The sequence below is a fragment of the Nicotiana tomentosiformis genome, chromosome 5 (assembly GCF_000390325.3).
Source record: "Nicotiana tomentosiformis chromosome 5, ASM39032v3, whole genome shotgun sequence".
NCBI classification, from domain to species: Eukaryota; Viridiplantae; Streptophyta; class Magnoliopsida; order Solanales; family Solanaceae; genus Nicotiana; species Nicotiana tomentosiformis.
Genome location: NC_090816.1, coordinates 30,597,986 through 30,614,823, shown reverse-complemented (window position 1 = coordinate 30,614,823; position 16,838 = coordinate 30,597,986). Strand labels below are relative to the sequence as shown.

General features: G+C 34.4%; 1 protein-coding gene and 1 pseudogene across 3 annotated transcripts; both read right to left on the bottom strand.

The window, feature by feature from the left end:
- Positions 1-4,398: 4,398 nt before the first annotated feature.
- Positions 4,399-12,435, bottom strand: LOC104088578 (protein GAMETE CELL DEFECTIVE 1, mitochondrial). 3 transcript variants are annotated; one of them, XM_009593277.4, is made up of 5 exons: positions 11,852-12,435; positions 9,299-9,537; positions 5,499-5,688; positions 5,130-5,368; positions 4,399-4,693 (listed from the first exon to the last, which is right to left on the bottom strand). In XM_009593277.4, the coding sequence occupies exons 1-4, from the start codon at positions 12,272-12,274 to the stop codon at positions 5,150-5,152; spliced, it is 1,071 nt and encodes a 356-aa protein (XP_009591572.1). In that variant the 5' UTR covers positions 12,275-12,435; the 3' UTR covers positions 4,399-4,693; positions 5,130-5,149. The 3 variants fall into 3 exon arrangements, with proteins under 3 accessions (XP_009591572.1, XP_009591573.1, XP_009591571.1); XM_009593278.4 differs by lacking the exon at positions 4,399-4,693 and adding an exon at positions 4,770-5,053 and having other exon boundaries at positions 11,852-12,411; XM_009593276.4 differs by lacking the exon at positions 4,399-4,693 and having other exon boundaries at positions 4,770-5,368; positions 11,852-12,423.
- Positions 6,858-7,944, bottom strand: LOC138891482 (CBL-interacting protein kinase 18-like; annotated as a pseudogene).
- Positions 12,436-16,838: the final 4,403 nt, after the last annotated feature.

The following is a 16,838-nucleotide window of genomic DNA, read 5'->3' as shown; positions in this document are numbered from 1 at the left end:
ACGTTTGCTGAAATATATTACTCCCCCACGAAAAATCTTGGGGGAGTAGAGATTCATCATGTGAGACAAGGTGAACTCCTCCTTCGTCTCCTGACACATCCACTGTTCGCCATACAGAAGGGCCTACCTGTGCCAAGCAAACTGGCATTTGTGGCACAGTTCCAAAATCACGAGGTCAATCCCCCCCTCTCAAAGAAAATGCATCCAAAGTAAATAGGTATGTATAAACGTACATGAGGCCCTTCTTGGAGAAGGTTACCCGTTCCACCAGTTCGGGAGCAATGATGTTCAAATCATGGCAATCATAATTTTCCTTCACAACAGGAATGTTGGAAGGGCGAATGGAAGAAGGGTATATGCCAATAGCCCATGTACAAGAGAACTTGTAGAAGAAAACTTCTCTTCAAAGTCCTTGGTTGTGTTGAGTCTTCTGAAAATTATGGTGCTCACCGTAGGGAGGTCAGCATCGACGGCGTTTTCTTTGTTTTTTAGGGAATCTGAGTTCTTTGAAGAAGAAGAAGCCATGATCAGCAAGAAGGTAATAAGAGTTCTTTAAAGAAGAAGATTGAAGAAAAGTGAAAGCAAGAAAGAGTTGAATGCAAAGAAGTTGAGAGAGTTTGTAGAACTTTGAAGTGTAAAAGAAGAAGAATGAGACGTATAGTAAAGAAATAGGCGGCTAAAATTATGGCCATGATTACCTCGAGAACCGGCAAAAATATTGCTAAGTCGTGGAGTGACACGTGTTCGAGGTATTAAATACAGAGAGATGTGCGTCTGATCAAGCATCAGACACTTTTCAGAAGGGATCAGAGAACATCCCGCCAAGAAAGGAATCTACACCAACTTCCCGGTGACATAAAGATGTGTCACCAGAAAGTAGCGAAACTATCTGTATATGGTAAAATCGGTTCATATTAAATACTCGAATAATAGAATGACACGTGGAATCGGAGACAGGCGGAAGAAAAGGCTAGTGGAAACAAAGACCGAGGACAACAACTTCGGTTGGCACCGGGTAGACCCCGAAGGGAACATTATCAACGAGGGCAAACAAATATTTGCCACCGGATGACATTCAATGGAGACTATTCCTCAATATTAAATACGCATATGTTACAGAGAATTTTGGCATTCATGGCAAGTCGTTACATATTCATCAATGACCCCCATTATTGTCATTTAAGAGGGGCTTGATCCTAGGACCTTGTTCCCTAGGTATAGCTATAAATAGTGACTTCAACAGCCATTGTAAGAACACGAAAATTCTGACAAACTTATGCTACACATTATTCTAAGCTCAATAATACTTTATTTTCTGTCTATCAATATTCTTATTGATGCCTTGGGAAGCCTTGCTCTCGGAATCAAGTTGTCTGTTGTCTTATCTTGATTTCAATGCTAAGTCTTGCATTCTATTTAATTTATTTATTATTTTGGGATCAAATCGATTCGTTTATCTATAAGCCACGCTATAAATTCAATTATACTGTTTTACGGGTAAACATCAATAGAGAGCATATATGATATACTATAATTATAATATGCATTTCGATCAGGTATAGTATTTTTTTTTTTTAATATGCACCTAATACAATACCTAATAGGCTAATACTATAATTTTTAAAATCGTAAACCAAACATCATATCAAATACCAAAATTTTCTATTTGGTAAGGTAATCAACAATTACCAAATTATGCATGATCCTACTTGTTAGTGATAATAATTTGTTTCTAACTTATTATGCATGATCCTACTTGTTAGTGATAATAATTTGTTTCTAACTTATTATGCAGTATTATTTATAATAAGGTTATCATGAATTCCTTTTAAAAAAATCCAAAAGAGTTGTACTAATGTACTTGAATTACTTTTTATTAATATGATATGAATTTTGTTTTCTTAATAAGAAGATGTTATAGCGATTTGCCGATTTGTTCGTTCATTTCGGTGGCACCACTTTTTAAAGATATTGTGTACACCTCTTTCTGTCTCATGATTGAGAAGGCATTAGTCAAAAAGTTATAACAAAATTTTACTAAAATTCAACATTATATCTTGTTTAGTCGTTCACTTCGCAAGCAACTTTGCTCGTTTGCACTTTTTGACTTATTAGTTCAAAAAGACAAGGGCAACTAATTGATTAAGTCCTGAGTTAAATGATAAAATTGTCCAAGAGATTTTAAGCCTAATATTAGATTATCCCTCATGGGTAGATTTAAAGTTTAACTCTGATTATTTTTTATAATGATGGTGTCCGGACCAATAAATACTTTATTGCTTCTTTAAAAAAATACTATTGAATGGCTCTGGAAAAAAAATCCTCTTAGGAATTATATAACTCTAAAGTTCTTTTGAAATTTACATGTTATTAAAAATGGGTGAAAATCATTTATATCCCTGAATTATGCTCTTAAAATCAAAATCCCTTCTCTATGTTTGAACAATTGTCATTCTTCCACTCTTTTCTCAAATGACTTTTTAAAATGCCTATTTTAATCTCTATATTATTAGCATTTATCTCTTTCTATTTTTTTACTCTTTTACCTTTTTAGTATCATGATAATTTTTCCTTTCTAATATCTACTCAATGAACTTACCTATGTAATAAATTTCATTTTCAAATGAAAAAAATAAAATGATAATCAAGAATATAATAAAATGATGTTGAATAATGAAAAGGATGAGTAGAATAATATTAAATGCAATAATTTGCTCTTATAAATAATTTTATTAATATCTATCAAATTTTATAATCTATTTATGCAATCAAGAATAAAAAATATTGAGGAACTTATAAACATATAGTCAATGCAGGTAATAAATTTTTTATAATTATTAAAAATAAAGGCAGATTTTATAACAGACTTCTAAAAGATTATCTATTTATGACTGAAAAAACGTAATATATACTTAATGCCCATTGTATTAAAATTAAAGTCACAAAAGTATAGTAGATTTTGTGATAAATGTATAAAAGGACTATTCTACTTATAGTTTTAATAAATTTAATTTATCACATACAATAAGATATAACATAATTCAAATTATAGGTAAAATCATAAAAAAATAATTTATAAAATAAAAAAGAGTATTACATAGAGGAGGAAATTGAAAACGATAAAAGGCAAAATAGATATTGTGTAAGATAAGGGGGAGGGGGCAGAATGACAATTATTCAAAGTTGAGGGGATATTAAATTTTATGACAAATTTGAGGGATATAAATGATTTTCGCAATTGTGTTTTTTCATTCCAATTTATGTGATATAGTTTGACTGGACACGAAATTTAAGAACGAAAGACTTTTGAAATATGTGGTATAAAACAAGACAAGCCATGAATATTTTTTTTGGCTATAAATTATTTTATTAAAGATAAAATAAGAAGTATGAATTTTGTTTTCAAAATGTAAAATGATTTTATTCGTTTCGCGACGGACTATAAAGAAAGTGCATAATATAAACAAGAACATAGAGACTAATTCGTTTTCACTGTTTGATGTTATAATACAAGATCTTACTCTAATTTTGCTGATCGCATCAAGTCATATGAAACATTGAACTGAGACAAGAAACAAGTTAAGCATCAGTTTAGAAGAACTTGAGTCTGTTCTACTCAAAACTAGTTGTGGATGTATAAGAACATAATCATACTTATAACATTTTGGAATAATCTCTTCCAATATTCAAATGTCCCAAAAAGACACTTTCTAGTGTCTACGCCCTCAGTTTTTGACCATACTTCTACAGTATTCAACTTTGGAATATTGAAAGTATAAAGCTCTCTTGAATTGGCCGAAAACAGGGGCCTTCATTTCTTATAACTTTGGCAACTTTCATCATTCAATCTTTTAGTGGTACTATGCTTTCAGCTGAAATATTGCGATTTATATTATTGCAAGGTGTATCAACATAGACTATTACTTTTTTAGGTTTGTACAGGAAGAAAGAAGAATATTTATAACATTTTTGTACCCATTTATTTACAACCTCATTTTCATCTTCTTTCTTTTTTTTAATCTCAACCAACTGTAGATTTATTCTTAAAATTAAATGTTGACACTTGAAATTCAATACCATGTCCATAAATAAATCGCTAATAAGAATTTTTATGAAATAAAATCCTCCTATTAAGAAAGACTTCGACACACTAGCAGATGTCATCTAGTTGGCTTACTAGCAATGTATGTACCTAATTCGGAATTTATTCTTAATATTTCTATTTCTGTATAAAAAAAGGCTATACAATTTCCCCGCCCATTTTTCTTTCTTTTATTAAGTGCTTGTAAGTTGTAATCATATTGGTGGCCACACTTTTTGACTTTCTATGTTTTCATTTTTTTTATCTTCTCAAGTGAATTTCAACTCTTGGTCTTTACTTTTTTTACAGAGTGATGATGATAAAAGAAAAGTGACATCTTTTTTATAAACGGAGGATTCAACATCATAGGTAGCAGTAGCATTGCCCCACTTTATACTGAAATACAAATAACAAAATAAATAGTTAAGGTTCCCAGAGACTTGTCCTCTATTAGAATATTTAGAGACTTATCCTCTATTAGAATATTTTGACTGATGACATCTCAAAGTAGCAAGCTAGGCTTCAATGGCATATTTCCTCCTTTAACTCTGATTCTTATACTCCTTTATGCTCATTGTCAGATTTAACCTTCTCAAATGCTCACACAATTCCCTTCCAAAAGCATAAAAGATTAAAAGGATTAGAAGAAAAGGAAACAGAGAGCTGATACAATTAAAGCACGGAGATGTTTGGCATAAACAACATTTCATTATTTGCAAATACTGAACTTCAATGCTGGTAAATTTTTTAAAAATTTGTGAAGAGTATCTAAAGTGAAATAGCAAAGACAGCATACAAAATCAGATGTAGTAATCTTTCACAAAATGATGTGAAATTATGGAGGTAGAAATATGATCCAGAATAACTTTAGACTAGACAAATTTGATGAGAGGATACAGGAGCCGTAAGAACCACTTTCGATCAATCTGCAAAGACATAGCATACTGGCTCTGGCGAACGACAAAAAAAAACCTTCCAAAGCACATGAAATGTGTCACTTATGAGAAAATCTGGCAACTTAAGAACATGTCTTTTAACTGGAATCTACCTTGCCTTATGCCAGAAAAATCATGGGAGAATTTTTTTCCGTCGACGTGGGGTCTCTCTCTTGACAAACATCTTCTCGAACTCATCAAGGGGTCGGCTGGATCCATCAGGTTGGCTAACGAACTTCCAGCCACCACCATTCCCACGCTTGCCACGAGATCCTAGCATCTCAACAGTGAAATTCCAGCCATTTGAAGGACGCCTGCGGCTATACTTGTGGCATTTCACTTTATTTGCCATCTAAAACCAAAGCAAAACCATGTAACCCAGAGTTAGTAAAACAGAATAACAGTACACATAACAGATCAAAACCTTAAACATCATTACGGTTACAACTTATTGTTTCATTTGGTTCCTTAGACATGCTAACCTTCATCTTGTTGAAGTTCATCCTTTGGACAAACTCTTGATACAGCATCTCATCTTCCTTCATTGATATCTCATAGTGCACCTCATCAGGATCCCTGGTAGTCCCATCCCAACCCTCAGGCATGACCTTGAAGTCAGGTTTATAAGGAAGAGTTGCAACATGAAATTCCCTGTCATGAGAATTGAAAAATCTGCACAACAAGGAAGATAATTATTGCCATCACAGGTTTGGTTAATAAAGTGATCATTTTCATAACAGTGTCCAGGCGACCAGCACAAACATATCGCTAAATTATCACAAGCATGCCCGTGCTGAGCACGGGGCCAACAGTAGGGCTTTCACCATGATATTGCTGAAGGTAAAGATGCCATGAGAAAATGAAGCAGAATTATAAAGTATTTTTCAAGATAGATAAAGTTGAACATTGCTAGAGAAGATCTATAGTAAAAATTCTTGAGATAACATAAAACTACAATACAAAGAGGTTACACCTATCACTCACCACAACATCTCAAGGCAAAGCTGCTGCATTCAAATGAGGTCAGTTAATACAGTATTTTTCAGAATAAATAAAGTAAAACACAGCTTGACAAGACGGATAACAAGTACGAATACATACCACTGGTCTTCATGAGTGGAACAATATAAGTTGTTTTAGCAACAGGATCACTAGAGTACATACACATTGCCTCTTAGAAGGATAAACTTACCCAAACAAATGCATTACAAGCATTTTATACTAAAGATGTGCATACATTACAAGTTCCCGCATAACAACTTCCACTGTATAAGTTTATTTCCTCACCTAAGCTACAAAATAACAATGACAGGATATATGATTGTAGGTTCCACTTTCTTGACCGTCCATATTATACATCTTACAAGTATCATATAGCTTGTGTCCGATAAAAGTTGTGAGAGAAGCGATGTTGCATAACAGTTTGACAATGAAGTCTTTAACCACATCCGTTAAACTTTAAATTCTTCGAAGTAAGTTTGGTGGATTTTCCGTGTTTTATTTAGCTTCCGGACACGTACCTGCTAGGCTGGTCCTAAACAATTCCTTCATAGTGGCATAAATAAAATTTAATCAGGTAATAATGAGAATGTGTGTGTTTATCCATCCAGCAAAAAAAGAACCACGAACATGAACAATCAAATCCAATAACAGTTATGAATCTAGAGTGATGATTCGCTATGGAAAAACAAAAAGTAGAGCAAGGTCCATGGTCTACTTGAAGTTGAGACGCTCCTAACAACCTTTTTGTCTTAAAAAAAGTATAAAGACAAGTTGTCTGTAATATGCTTCGACAAGTGGCTAAAACAAGCTGACACATAGTAAAATTGACTATTAGGACTAGTAAAATTGACTTATAGGACTAGACAGGTAGTACTTTAAATACTGATACTAAAGTGAGAACTTAGAGTGGATATAAAAGATCAGAAGCTTTTTTTAGTGTCTCTACTAAGTACTAACTATTAATTGGCTGCACACTTTCCCAAGCCCAAACAATTTCCTCCACAGCAGGCCTTATAATTTGTCTCAAAATCTTTTGGTACTCCACCGTATCACCATATGATCTTTTCAGCTCAACCAAGTTTGAAGGACAGAGTAATTTCAAATATTTCGCATCAATGGACCATTCAATACCTCTAATTTTATAAATCCAGCTTCTTTCTTCACTACTTCCAGCTTTAGCTTCGGGCATACTACCTCAAGTTAGGACATGATAGAAGAGGAAGGGTTCACTGAAGTGAGCTTGCACTTCCTCCTCCTAATCCTTTCCTATGAACAAAGCAGACAAGTCAAACCCACTTAAAAAAGAGATGATGTCAAATGCATTTAGATTTGTAGGTTTTCGCAAAGTCTAGTTTCGAGGCATAGGAAGAGATACTGTTATTTGTAATGGCTCCGATAATAGCATTGGCATCTAAGCTAAACCTTTACTTCTCTTCTAATTCAGTTCCCGCATTGCTTGAATCCAACCTTTTTCTTAAACCAGGAGCTTTTATTTATTTTCTCAATGGAAATCCTTGTATGAGGTTTGGGTCAAGGATCCTAGAAAGGAATTTCCGCACTTCTAGTGGGAACCGATTAGGGCATTTGAACTCAGCCCTCCTGATCTTCCTACACAGCTCCATAAGATTTGAGTCATGGAATGGGAGATAACCTGCCAACAAGACAAATAAGATCACCCCATAAAACCAGATGTCAGCTTTGGCACCACCATATCCTTTTCTGCTAATCACATCAGGTACAACATAAGCTGGGGCTCCGCAAGTTGTGTGGAGTAAGCCCTCCATATATATACACACACATAAGTCTTGCTAACACACCACATGAAGGTAGTATGTTAGCAATGTACCTATTTTTGAGCTCACCAAATAACTTATTATTTAATGCCAACACATTAAATGCAGGGACCTTTTTGTCCTTTCGACCACATACCCCATTTCTTCTCTACAATTTTCACTCCTCACCCCCATTTCTTCTCCCCAATGCCTCCGACACAAAGCTCCTCAGAATCCTCTTTCCTTGATTAAACGAGCAGTCTATTATGGGTGGCTATCATTACATTACGTTCAACCATAATGGCAAAAACAAAAGCCTTTTTGCCATTGCTCATTACTGCTAGTCTGCTACTTTTCTCAAAGCTATTCCTTTCTCCTAATATAATTCTTCATTTTTGAAATCTGAGGTCGCCTCCATTAGAGCTCCCTGACCTCTTTCCTCTTAAGAATGTGTTGCTTCTTGCTAAAAAGTTTACCTATGATTTTTTTGTTTCTGCTAACTAATTAATGGATTCGATAGTTGAAGAAATTGTAGTTATGGAAAAATTCCTCAAAATCAAATGAGAAATTCCATAGCCAGCTTCGGACAAGAACTTTTCTACACGGAGGAAATCGGAGACGAGTTTGGGAATTATAGAGGGAAAATAGAGAATTTCGGGTGAAAGACAAAAAAGTCCCTGTTTTGATGATTAGCTGGTAACGGTATTTTGGTGAACTAAAAAATGGGTACATTGCTAACATACTACCTTCATGTAGTAGGTTAGCAAGACCCATATTTATATAGGTCTTATATATAGGTAATGATAAAAGTACATCCAGATATGGAAATATCGTCAAAATCCATGACTACATTGGACAATCCGATGGGAGACATGTTTGAGAGGATTGCAGCAGCAGCAACGTTGTCAAAGTCCATACAACAGACACTGTTGTAGTCAAACAAGATTCAGGGTGCTGTGAAATGGTCTTACCAGGAGTACTAGGGACTAAAGCTGTAATTAGTAATGTTACTAGTGTTGCTAAGATAAGTTCAAGACTATTTTGTTACTTCAAACTATTTCTCACCAATCTCATTGTCACATCGTGGCCAGCCATTAATTATGTCACATATACCTGTTGGAAATATAACGAAAACATGCTCTTTTAATATTCTGAATGCCCTTAAAGAAACACGTAACAGAATTATATAGATATAGCCACCAGCCGAACAGCCAGTGCCAAACACAACTACATAATCAGAATTCTAAAAGTTTTCAGCCCCAGCTTCACTCGATCAGCAATAAGCCACTACTGAAGCCAATTTGCATATACCATGGACTAACCAATCATATACAGCACTAATATAAATGCTGGTGTAACAAAACCACATTAAAAGTACTTTTTTATAAGGTAAAATTTTATTAAAAGGTACCAAGATGGTACAAATAAGGTACAAAAAAACAGATTAAACTTGGACAAAAGTAATATGTAACGACGAAATCTCGAATGATTTGGAGGAAATGACTTACTCTGGGCATGTATCAAGCAATAGCTCTACAGAGTCATCTAATGGACGTCCAAGCTTCTTCTCTTCCTCCTCCTCAAGTTCCTTCAGCCACAGAATTGCATGAACCCTCTGCCTCATGATCCTGTAATCTTTTGCTAAGCGCTCAACCGTATACAACGCTGGGTTCTCCTTATGCTTCTTGTACATTTCTGTCTTCTCTGAATCCTTCAAATAAGACCCCCTTGCACCTGGCTCCATTACCTGCTCCAATAACACCAAATTTTAATATTCCATCATAGTTGGGAAGGATACCTACCACTTCATACCCTTATTTCTTCATCGAGTTCTTAATGTTGTAATATAACCAACGACAGGAAATTTAATTTCTCCCTATCCCATTTTATAAGCTAATGAAAAGAGATTCCTTGACTATGATGACTACAGTTTTCAACACATATTCGAACACTTTTTAAGTTTGATTTGCAATATTATGACATGCAATTTCTTAATACGTTACTTTATTTTCAAAAGGAAGAGTATGTTTCCCCCAAAAAAGGTATTTAGGCAGGAGAGAATAATTACTAAGTATTCATTACGGTCTTTTCCCTTTTCCAAAGGCCATTATAGATCAGCATGCGACAGTGTACTTGGTTTGGTAACCGAAGTTAGTGTGGCCTGGTATAATGGCCTTTGGAACAGAGAGAGGTCATAATAAACACTTAGTAATTAATACTCTCTTCCTTTCAATTTACGTGACCCTATTTCCTTTTTAGTCGAATGAACCCATTCCTAATAAGAAAACTTTTAATTTTAGGATTCCAATATTACCTTACTGAGGAGCTTTTTTTTTTGATAATTAAGAATTTTTTATTCACCAAGTGAATATATACAAACCCACAGCTAAGCCATCTCAGCTTGCTGTCAATCAGTATCTCAAAACAAAAGAAACACTCTGCTAATCATGTCTTAATAAGAGATAAGAAGCATACGTCCTACGGAGGATTTCTTCTTACCCTTCTACCTAAAATAGCAGAAGCACAAAATCAAATTGAATCTATCCAACTACTCTAAAAGACAGCTTTTGCAAAAAGCTCTTAGACACTACGGAAGGCTCTAATGTGACAGACACAAGCTATTTCCTTCGCTATGTTGTCTGCACTTCTTTCTTCTTTGTTGAAAACTCTGTTGTTTCTCTATTTACAAATTGAATGGATAAATTCAGTAGCCACCTGCTTGAGTACTTGAGCTCTAGTGGTTTTCCCCTTAGTCTTAAATGGTATCACATGTTTTACAAGTTTTAAAAGATTTCTAGCCACACAAATGTTATGGAATGTTTACAACCACAAGTTTCAAAAGTCTGCCTTTTTTCCGTTAACTTTGTGCACAGTCAAATAGGTTCACATAAATTGAAATGGAGGGAGTAATAAACTTCAAAATTAGCCCGTAATGGGAACAAAACAAATCTAGACCCTTAACAACATAACGAATTTCGGAAACAAAGCAAGTACCATACATTATATCTAATCAGTCTACACCATACATACTTCTAGAATTATCAATAGTCTGATTCAAGCTATAAGAGCTCACCTTACGTTTTGTATAGTTTCTAAGTATGCAAACTTAATACACAAAAAGATCAAGAAAACTAATTTTAGATCAACCCAAAATTAGACAATTCAACCCTATATGCTCAAACACCCATTCTAGTAAACAGTGGTAGATCCAAAAATCTTAACAAGGGGATTCAAAAAAATAAAAGAATGCCACACCTGGGTTTCCAACTTATGACCTTAAACAATTTTTGAAGCCCCTTTACCACTAATTTTAAAGCTCCTTATGTCAAGGGAGTTCAAAAACTCATGTTTAAAGTTACCTATTTGCGCAGCATAAGTTTCCAACATTCATTGAGCTTAGCTCACCACTGCTTTTAAGTAAAGCATAAACCTATAAATTCTAATCAGCCTACACTATACCTTACTCATACCAACATCGTTTCAATTAAAACTACAAACAATTTAAATCCAAAAAATAAAAGAATTAAAGAAAAAAATACTTTGACTTTTTAAAGCTCGCAGTGCAAAAAGTATTAACATAATCAAATTTTTGCAGTATCTTTTGTAACTAGCTTGAGCACACCTTGACTATTCCACTACTAAATACATGCTAGCTCCCACCAGCACAGATACGGGGTAACTCAGCCCACCAAGGCTTAGGCAAATTTATTACAGTATTTAATCAGTTAAGAGTGCATTATCAAGTAATTGTCCACAGTAAACATGTATTGGTAACCTAAAAACTATGATACAAACCTGCCCTAACCAATTTTGTTAAAAAACAATTGACACTGCAATGTATATTGTAGTTAAATTAACAAAAGAAAACAAGGGCAGTATCTATTTGCAGTACTCAATCAGTTAAGAGTGCATTCTCAGGTAAGTGTCTAAACTAAACATGGGTTTATTAACTTCTAATTTATGCTAGTAACCTGCCCTAACCAATGTAGCTAACAAAAAAATCTTTACCCCGCAATGCATATTAATCAAATTTTAAAATAAGGAACTATTATTTGTGTGACCTGCTTCATCAAAACACTGATATCCTTCATCCTTTCATCCCATCCATCAACAAAAGCTTTCCCTTTTCGATTCTCGGCTTGAAGCTCCTTCACTTTATCCATTTCTTCATCAGTCCATCTAGCTGAACTGAACCCCCCAACAGATGGCCCGCCAGATCGTACATTTGTGGGGGCGGGACCCGGACCCGAACCCATTTGTCGGCCCACAACTTCTCCATCAAAATGCTCCTTTGTTAAACCAGTAGACCATGAATTTGAACCCACATCCCAACCCAAATCTTCTGTAGATGATCCGGTGCCTCCGAAATTGGAACTCCAATCATTATTGCCAGTAGAAAAGGGTTTGATAAAGTTGAAGTTTTTTAAGGATTTAGGAAGTGGGTTTTGCGACAAGTTTGTTAAGATTCGTTGAAGAGCTCGCATTTCTGAATCCTGTTAAATAAAACCCTAAAGATGAACTCAGTGAGTTAACGAAGCTACTATATGGTAGTATTCTGTTTTTTAAGTGTTCAGGCGAGAGGAAGGAAGAAGTTAGAGAAGTGAAGGGTTTAAGGGATTCCCCTCATTATTTTACTTTTTCTTTTTTCTTTTTCACGATTGATTGGGTTTTTAAAAAAAGGTGGAGAAAGAAAAAAGACAGAAAATGATTTTATTTTTTCTTAAGGGGATCTATTATGTTTGGCGTAAATTCAAAATGGTCCATAATGTTATAAAATAAACACGGTAAGGCAAATAAACTGAAGACAATTATACAGAGAGATTGAAATATTATTCAACTTCAAACTCATGTTCATAATGAACTGAAAACTACTCTATTTATAGAAGAAAGGAAGCAGCTGCGAGGCTTTTCAAGAAGTAGTTGCAAGGCTTTTCTTTAGCTGCTTATAAGTTGTCTGCATGAGCTGCTTGCAACCTGCCTGTTTAATAAGAAGCTGCTGCAAATCATTTCATTGAGTTGCTTGCAACCTGCCTGCATAAGCTGTTTGTAGATAAATTTCAACAGAGTACTAAATGGATAATCTTCTTCAGGAAGATTATCTATAGCGAAGTAATGAATGGACATCCACAATATAATATTTTCATAACACTCCCCATTGGATGTTCATTAAAAGATAATGTACCTCGTTAAAACCTTACTAGGAAAAACTCCGTGGAAAAAAATCCTAGTGAAGGAAAAAGAGTACACATATTTAGTAATACGCATAACTAGATATCTCATTAAAAACCTTATAAGAAAAACCCTGTGGCAAAAACCTTAGTAAGGGAAAAAGAGTACAACGCGTATTTCACTCCCCCTAATGAAAATCTTGTTCCAAATATTTGAGTCTCCGCATTCCAATCTTGTATACCATCTTCTCAAAAGTTGAAGTTGGCAAAGTGAACAAATCTGTTGGATTGTCAGTTGAACGGATTTGTTGCATATCGATGTCACAATTTTTCTGAAGATCGTGTGTGTAGAATAATTTTGGTGAAATGGGCTTCGTTCTATCTCCTTTTATAAATCCTCCCTTCAATTGAGTTATTCATGCAGCATTATTTTTCGTATAAAATTGTGGATCTTTTCTCATATTCCAAACCATATTTTTCTCGAATAATATAAATTATTGATCCCAACCATACGTATTCCCTACTTGCTTCATGAATAGCTATTATCTCAGCATGATTTGAAGAAGTAGTAATAATAGATTGCTTTGTGGAGCGCCATGATATGACAGTACCTCCATATGTAAACACGTATCCGGTTTGAGATCGAGCTTTATGTGGATCTGATAAATAATATGCATCTGCATAACCAATATGATTTGTACCACCTTTGTTAGCATTAACAAGATACATAAGTGCACCAATTGCACTAAGATAGAGTATTTCAGGACCAAGGAGTTACTCATCCTCTTCTGGAGGTCAGAACGGATCCTTATTCACTTCAAGTGATCGAACACTCATTTGGTGTACTTAATGGGTGTGTTTTGTCCATGTAAAAGCGTTTTAAGACCTTTTCTGTATAGACAGATTGATGGATAAAGATCCCGTCCGCTAAATATTCAATTTGCAGACTAAGACAAAGTTTTTCCCTTTGGAGCTCTTCTGGAGTTCCTATGATATCTATGCCATTAACATAAACAATAAGTATAACAAACTATGATGTTGTTTTCTTTGTAAAAATGCATGGACAAATGCCATCATTTACATAAGCTCCATTCATCAATTCAGTGAGGTGATTATATCACATGCGCCCAGATTGATTTAAACCGTACAAAGATTTTTGTACTCTTATTGAATGCATTTCACGATGCTTTGAACTATATGCTTCAGGCATTTTAAATCCTTCAGGGATCTTCATATAGGCTTAATCAAATGAGTCATATAGGTTATGACTTGCATTTAGATGGCATGACATCTTCAGGTGTTTGGACTACATGTCTGATCCTCACAATCTTTTACAATATTGTGAATTATATTATATCAAATATATCGTCAACGATCGTTTTGTATCGGTTCGCAAGTGACATAACTTGTTGAGATCTCATCACTTTCTTTATTTTCAGGTACATGAACTTCTTCTGGAGTTTCATGAAATGTTATGTCGTGGGCTCTTCTAGAGCTCATTTCCTCCTCATTATGATCATTTTGATCATTTGCTCCTATCCTTTTCAAGGATTGTTACCTTTGGAACCGATCGGTTTACTACGCTTCATGCGCGCAGTAAACTTTATCCTCCAGGGACTTTAATTTTAATAGGAGCATTTGTAGCTGAAATATGATATTTAATTTTAAATCAGCAAATGCTTCTGGCATTTGACTTGAATTATCTTCTAAGTGAGGATCATATTAATGATAATTCGATTCATATAGCATATTTTCAGCTGTTTATTCTATCCCCCAAAGTTAGAAAAACTAACACATATCCCCAATCTTCTTTGGAAAACCAATCTTTGTGCATTGTGGTAGAGAAATTAATCATATACCACACATCAAAAGTAATTAGATAGTAAAAATATTTGGTTTATGATCCTAATCCAATTGTGAGGGGAAGACTATCATATTTTGTTGGTATGATGCATACAAGTGTTGCTGTATGCAATCTAGAAAATCTAAGACCAATACATGAGGCTTTGTTCTCATAAGCAATAGTTTAGCCATTAATAGGAGGTATTCAATGCTAAACTAGCTTGGATATAAACTAGCATCATCAAGATGAACTCTCTTGATTTCATAATCTGAAAATTATGCTCTTAATTGAGAAAGATAATTTCAAATGCCAAACTGAAGGTTGAAAATAAACATATATGTAACCATCTTATATATGCATCTATAAGTGGTTCACATGATAGGTGAATGGGCCCATATTTACCTTTTATATATTTTAGAATTCGGGGATTTTAGTCCCAACTCTAGCTGGTATAATCAAATTATTATGAGAACAAGCAACACAAGAAAATTCTTGAAGAATCCTCTAGTTCTTCAGTATATACTTATCTAAATTCTCAAATAGCTCATTTAAAAATGGCAAATAAAAACTTCAAGTTTATCATGGCATGTGCTATCTCTAAGTAAACTTCTGGTTTACTATGACATAAACTTTTGCATCAGTAAACTTCTGATTTACTGTGGCTACTTTTGTATCAGTAAATTTCTGATTTACTGTGACTGCTTTTGCATTAGTAAACTTCTGGTATACTGTGATACATGATGTAGTACAAATTTGAAGAATAAGGCAGGTAACTTCTCACATACATATTTACCCCATATGATTGTGGAAACATGAAGATTTTTAATCTTTCAATCATTTGTAGTCTCAGTATGATAGTCATATGTATTAGTAAACTTCAGGTTTACTACAACATATATTTTGACCATAATCATATAATCTGAATGACATATTTGTATATAAGCTCTTCGAGAGCCTTCATTTATTATCCACAATCTAATATTTATCGGACACTACTGGTGTCATGTGTCTTCTAGACAAACATTTAGCTCTTCAGGAGCTTTTGTTGTACTACCAAATATTGCTTAGACACTTCTGGTATCATGAGAGAAAATCATAATCAAATGAACAATATAAAGCTAATTCTAAATTTATAAATGACGAAAATTAAGAATTTTAATATTTTTACCACTAACTTTGTGATAAATATATCCTTCAAGGAGAAATATCATTAACATCTGAATATTTTATATTAATACGGCAACCACATAGTCATTGCATCTTTTAAGGAAATATACACGAGTTGTTATTTCCTTCGGAGAACTCAATAACTAACCATAATATATTAATGTGGTTGTAGTAGAAAGCATCTTACAATAATGTGTTTGCCTTAGAATGATACTTAATAAAATTATCCAAAATATTTTACGTATAACAGGTACGTGCGGTAGGGGTGTTCAAAGCCGAACCGAAACCGAAAACTGAACCGCATAAGTGTCTTAATAGTTTATTGGTATCGGGTTAATGGTTTAACGTATGTGGAACAAATTGAATTTTTTTTATTAACGACTTATCGGTTTGGGACGGATTATTTAATTTTCTTAACGGATAATTCGTTAACCCGTTAAGAGAATATATATATATATATATATATATATATATATATATAAATTTATTTTTATCCATATGTTAATATGTATATTAAAGTAATATAAATACCTTCCACTGACCACTGCCACTGTATTACTCTATTAGACTAGAAACCATATTCTTAATTTCCCTTAGAAACCCAGCAGCCATCCCTCTCATCGTCAAGCCTCTCCCTAGGCCGACTCGCCGTCTCGCCTCTCCCTCTCGTCGACTCGCTCTCTCCCTATCGCCATAGCTAGAGCAGCAGCTGTAAGTTTCCATTAAGGCTATTTGAATAGGTTTGGCGCTCATACCAATGAATGAAGCACTTATGTGGACCAATGACCGATATTTCTTACAAGCAGCTCAGCAGCTCAGCGATCAGTGGAAGCTCATGCGTATGGGAGAAGACCCTGCTATTGATATCTG

Excerpts from the sequence above, each read along its gene's own strand:
- LOC104088578 (XM_009593277.4), bottom strand. The coding sequence starts at position 12,274 with ATGCGAGCTCTTCAACGAATCTTAACAAACTTGTCGCAAAACCCACTT. Across the intron at positions 9,538-11,851 it reads TCAGTGTTTTGATGAAGCAG|GTAATGGAGCCAGGTGCAAG; the intron begins GTCACACAAATA and ends TTATTGGAGCAG. Across the intron at positions 5,689-9,298 it reads TTGCTTGATACATGCCCAGA|ATTTTTCAATTCTCATGACA; the intron begins GTAAGTCATTTC and ends CTTGTTGTGCAG.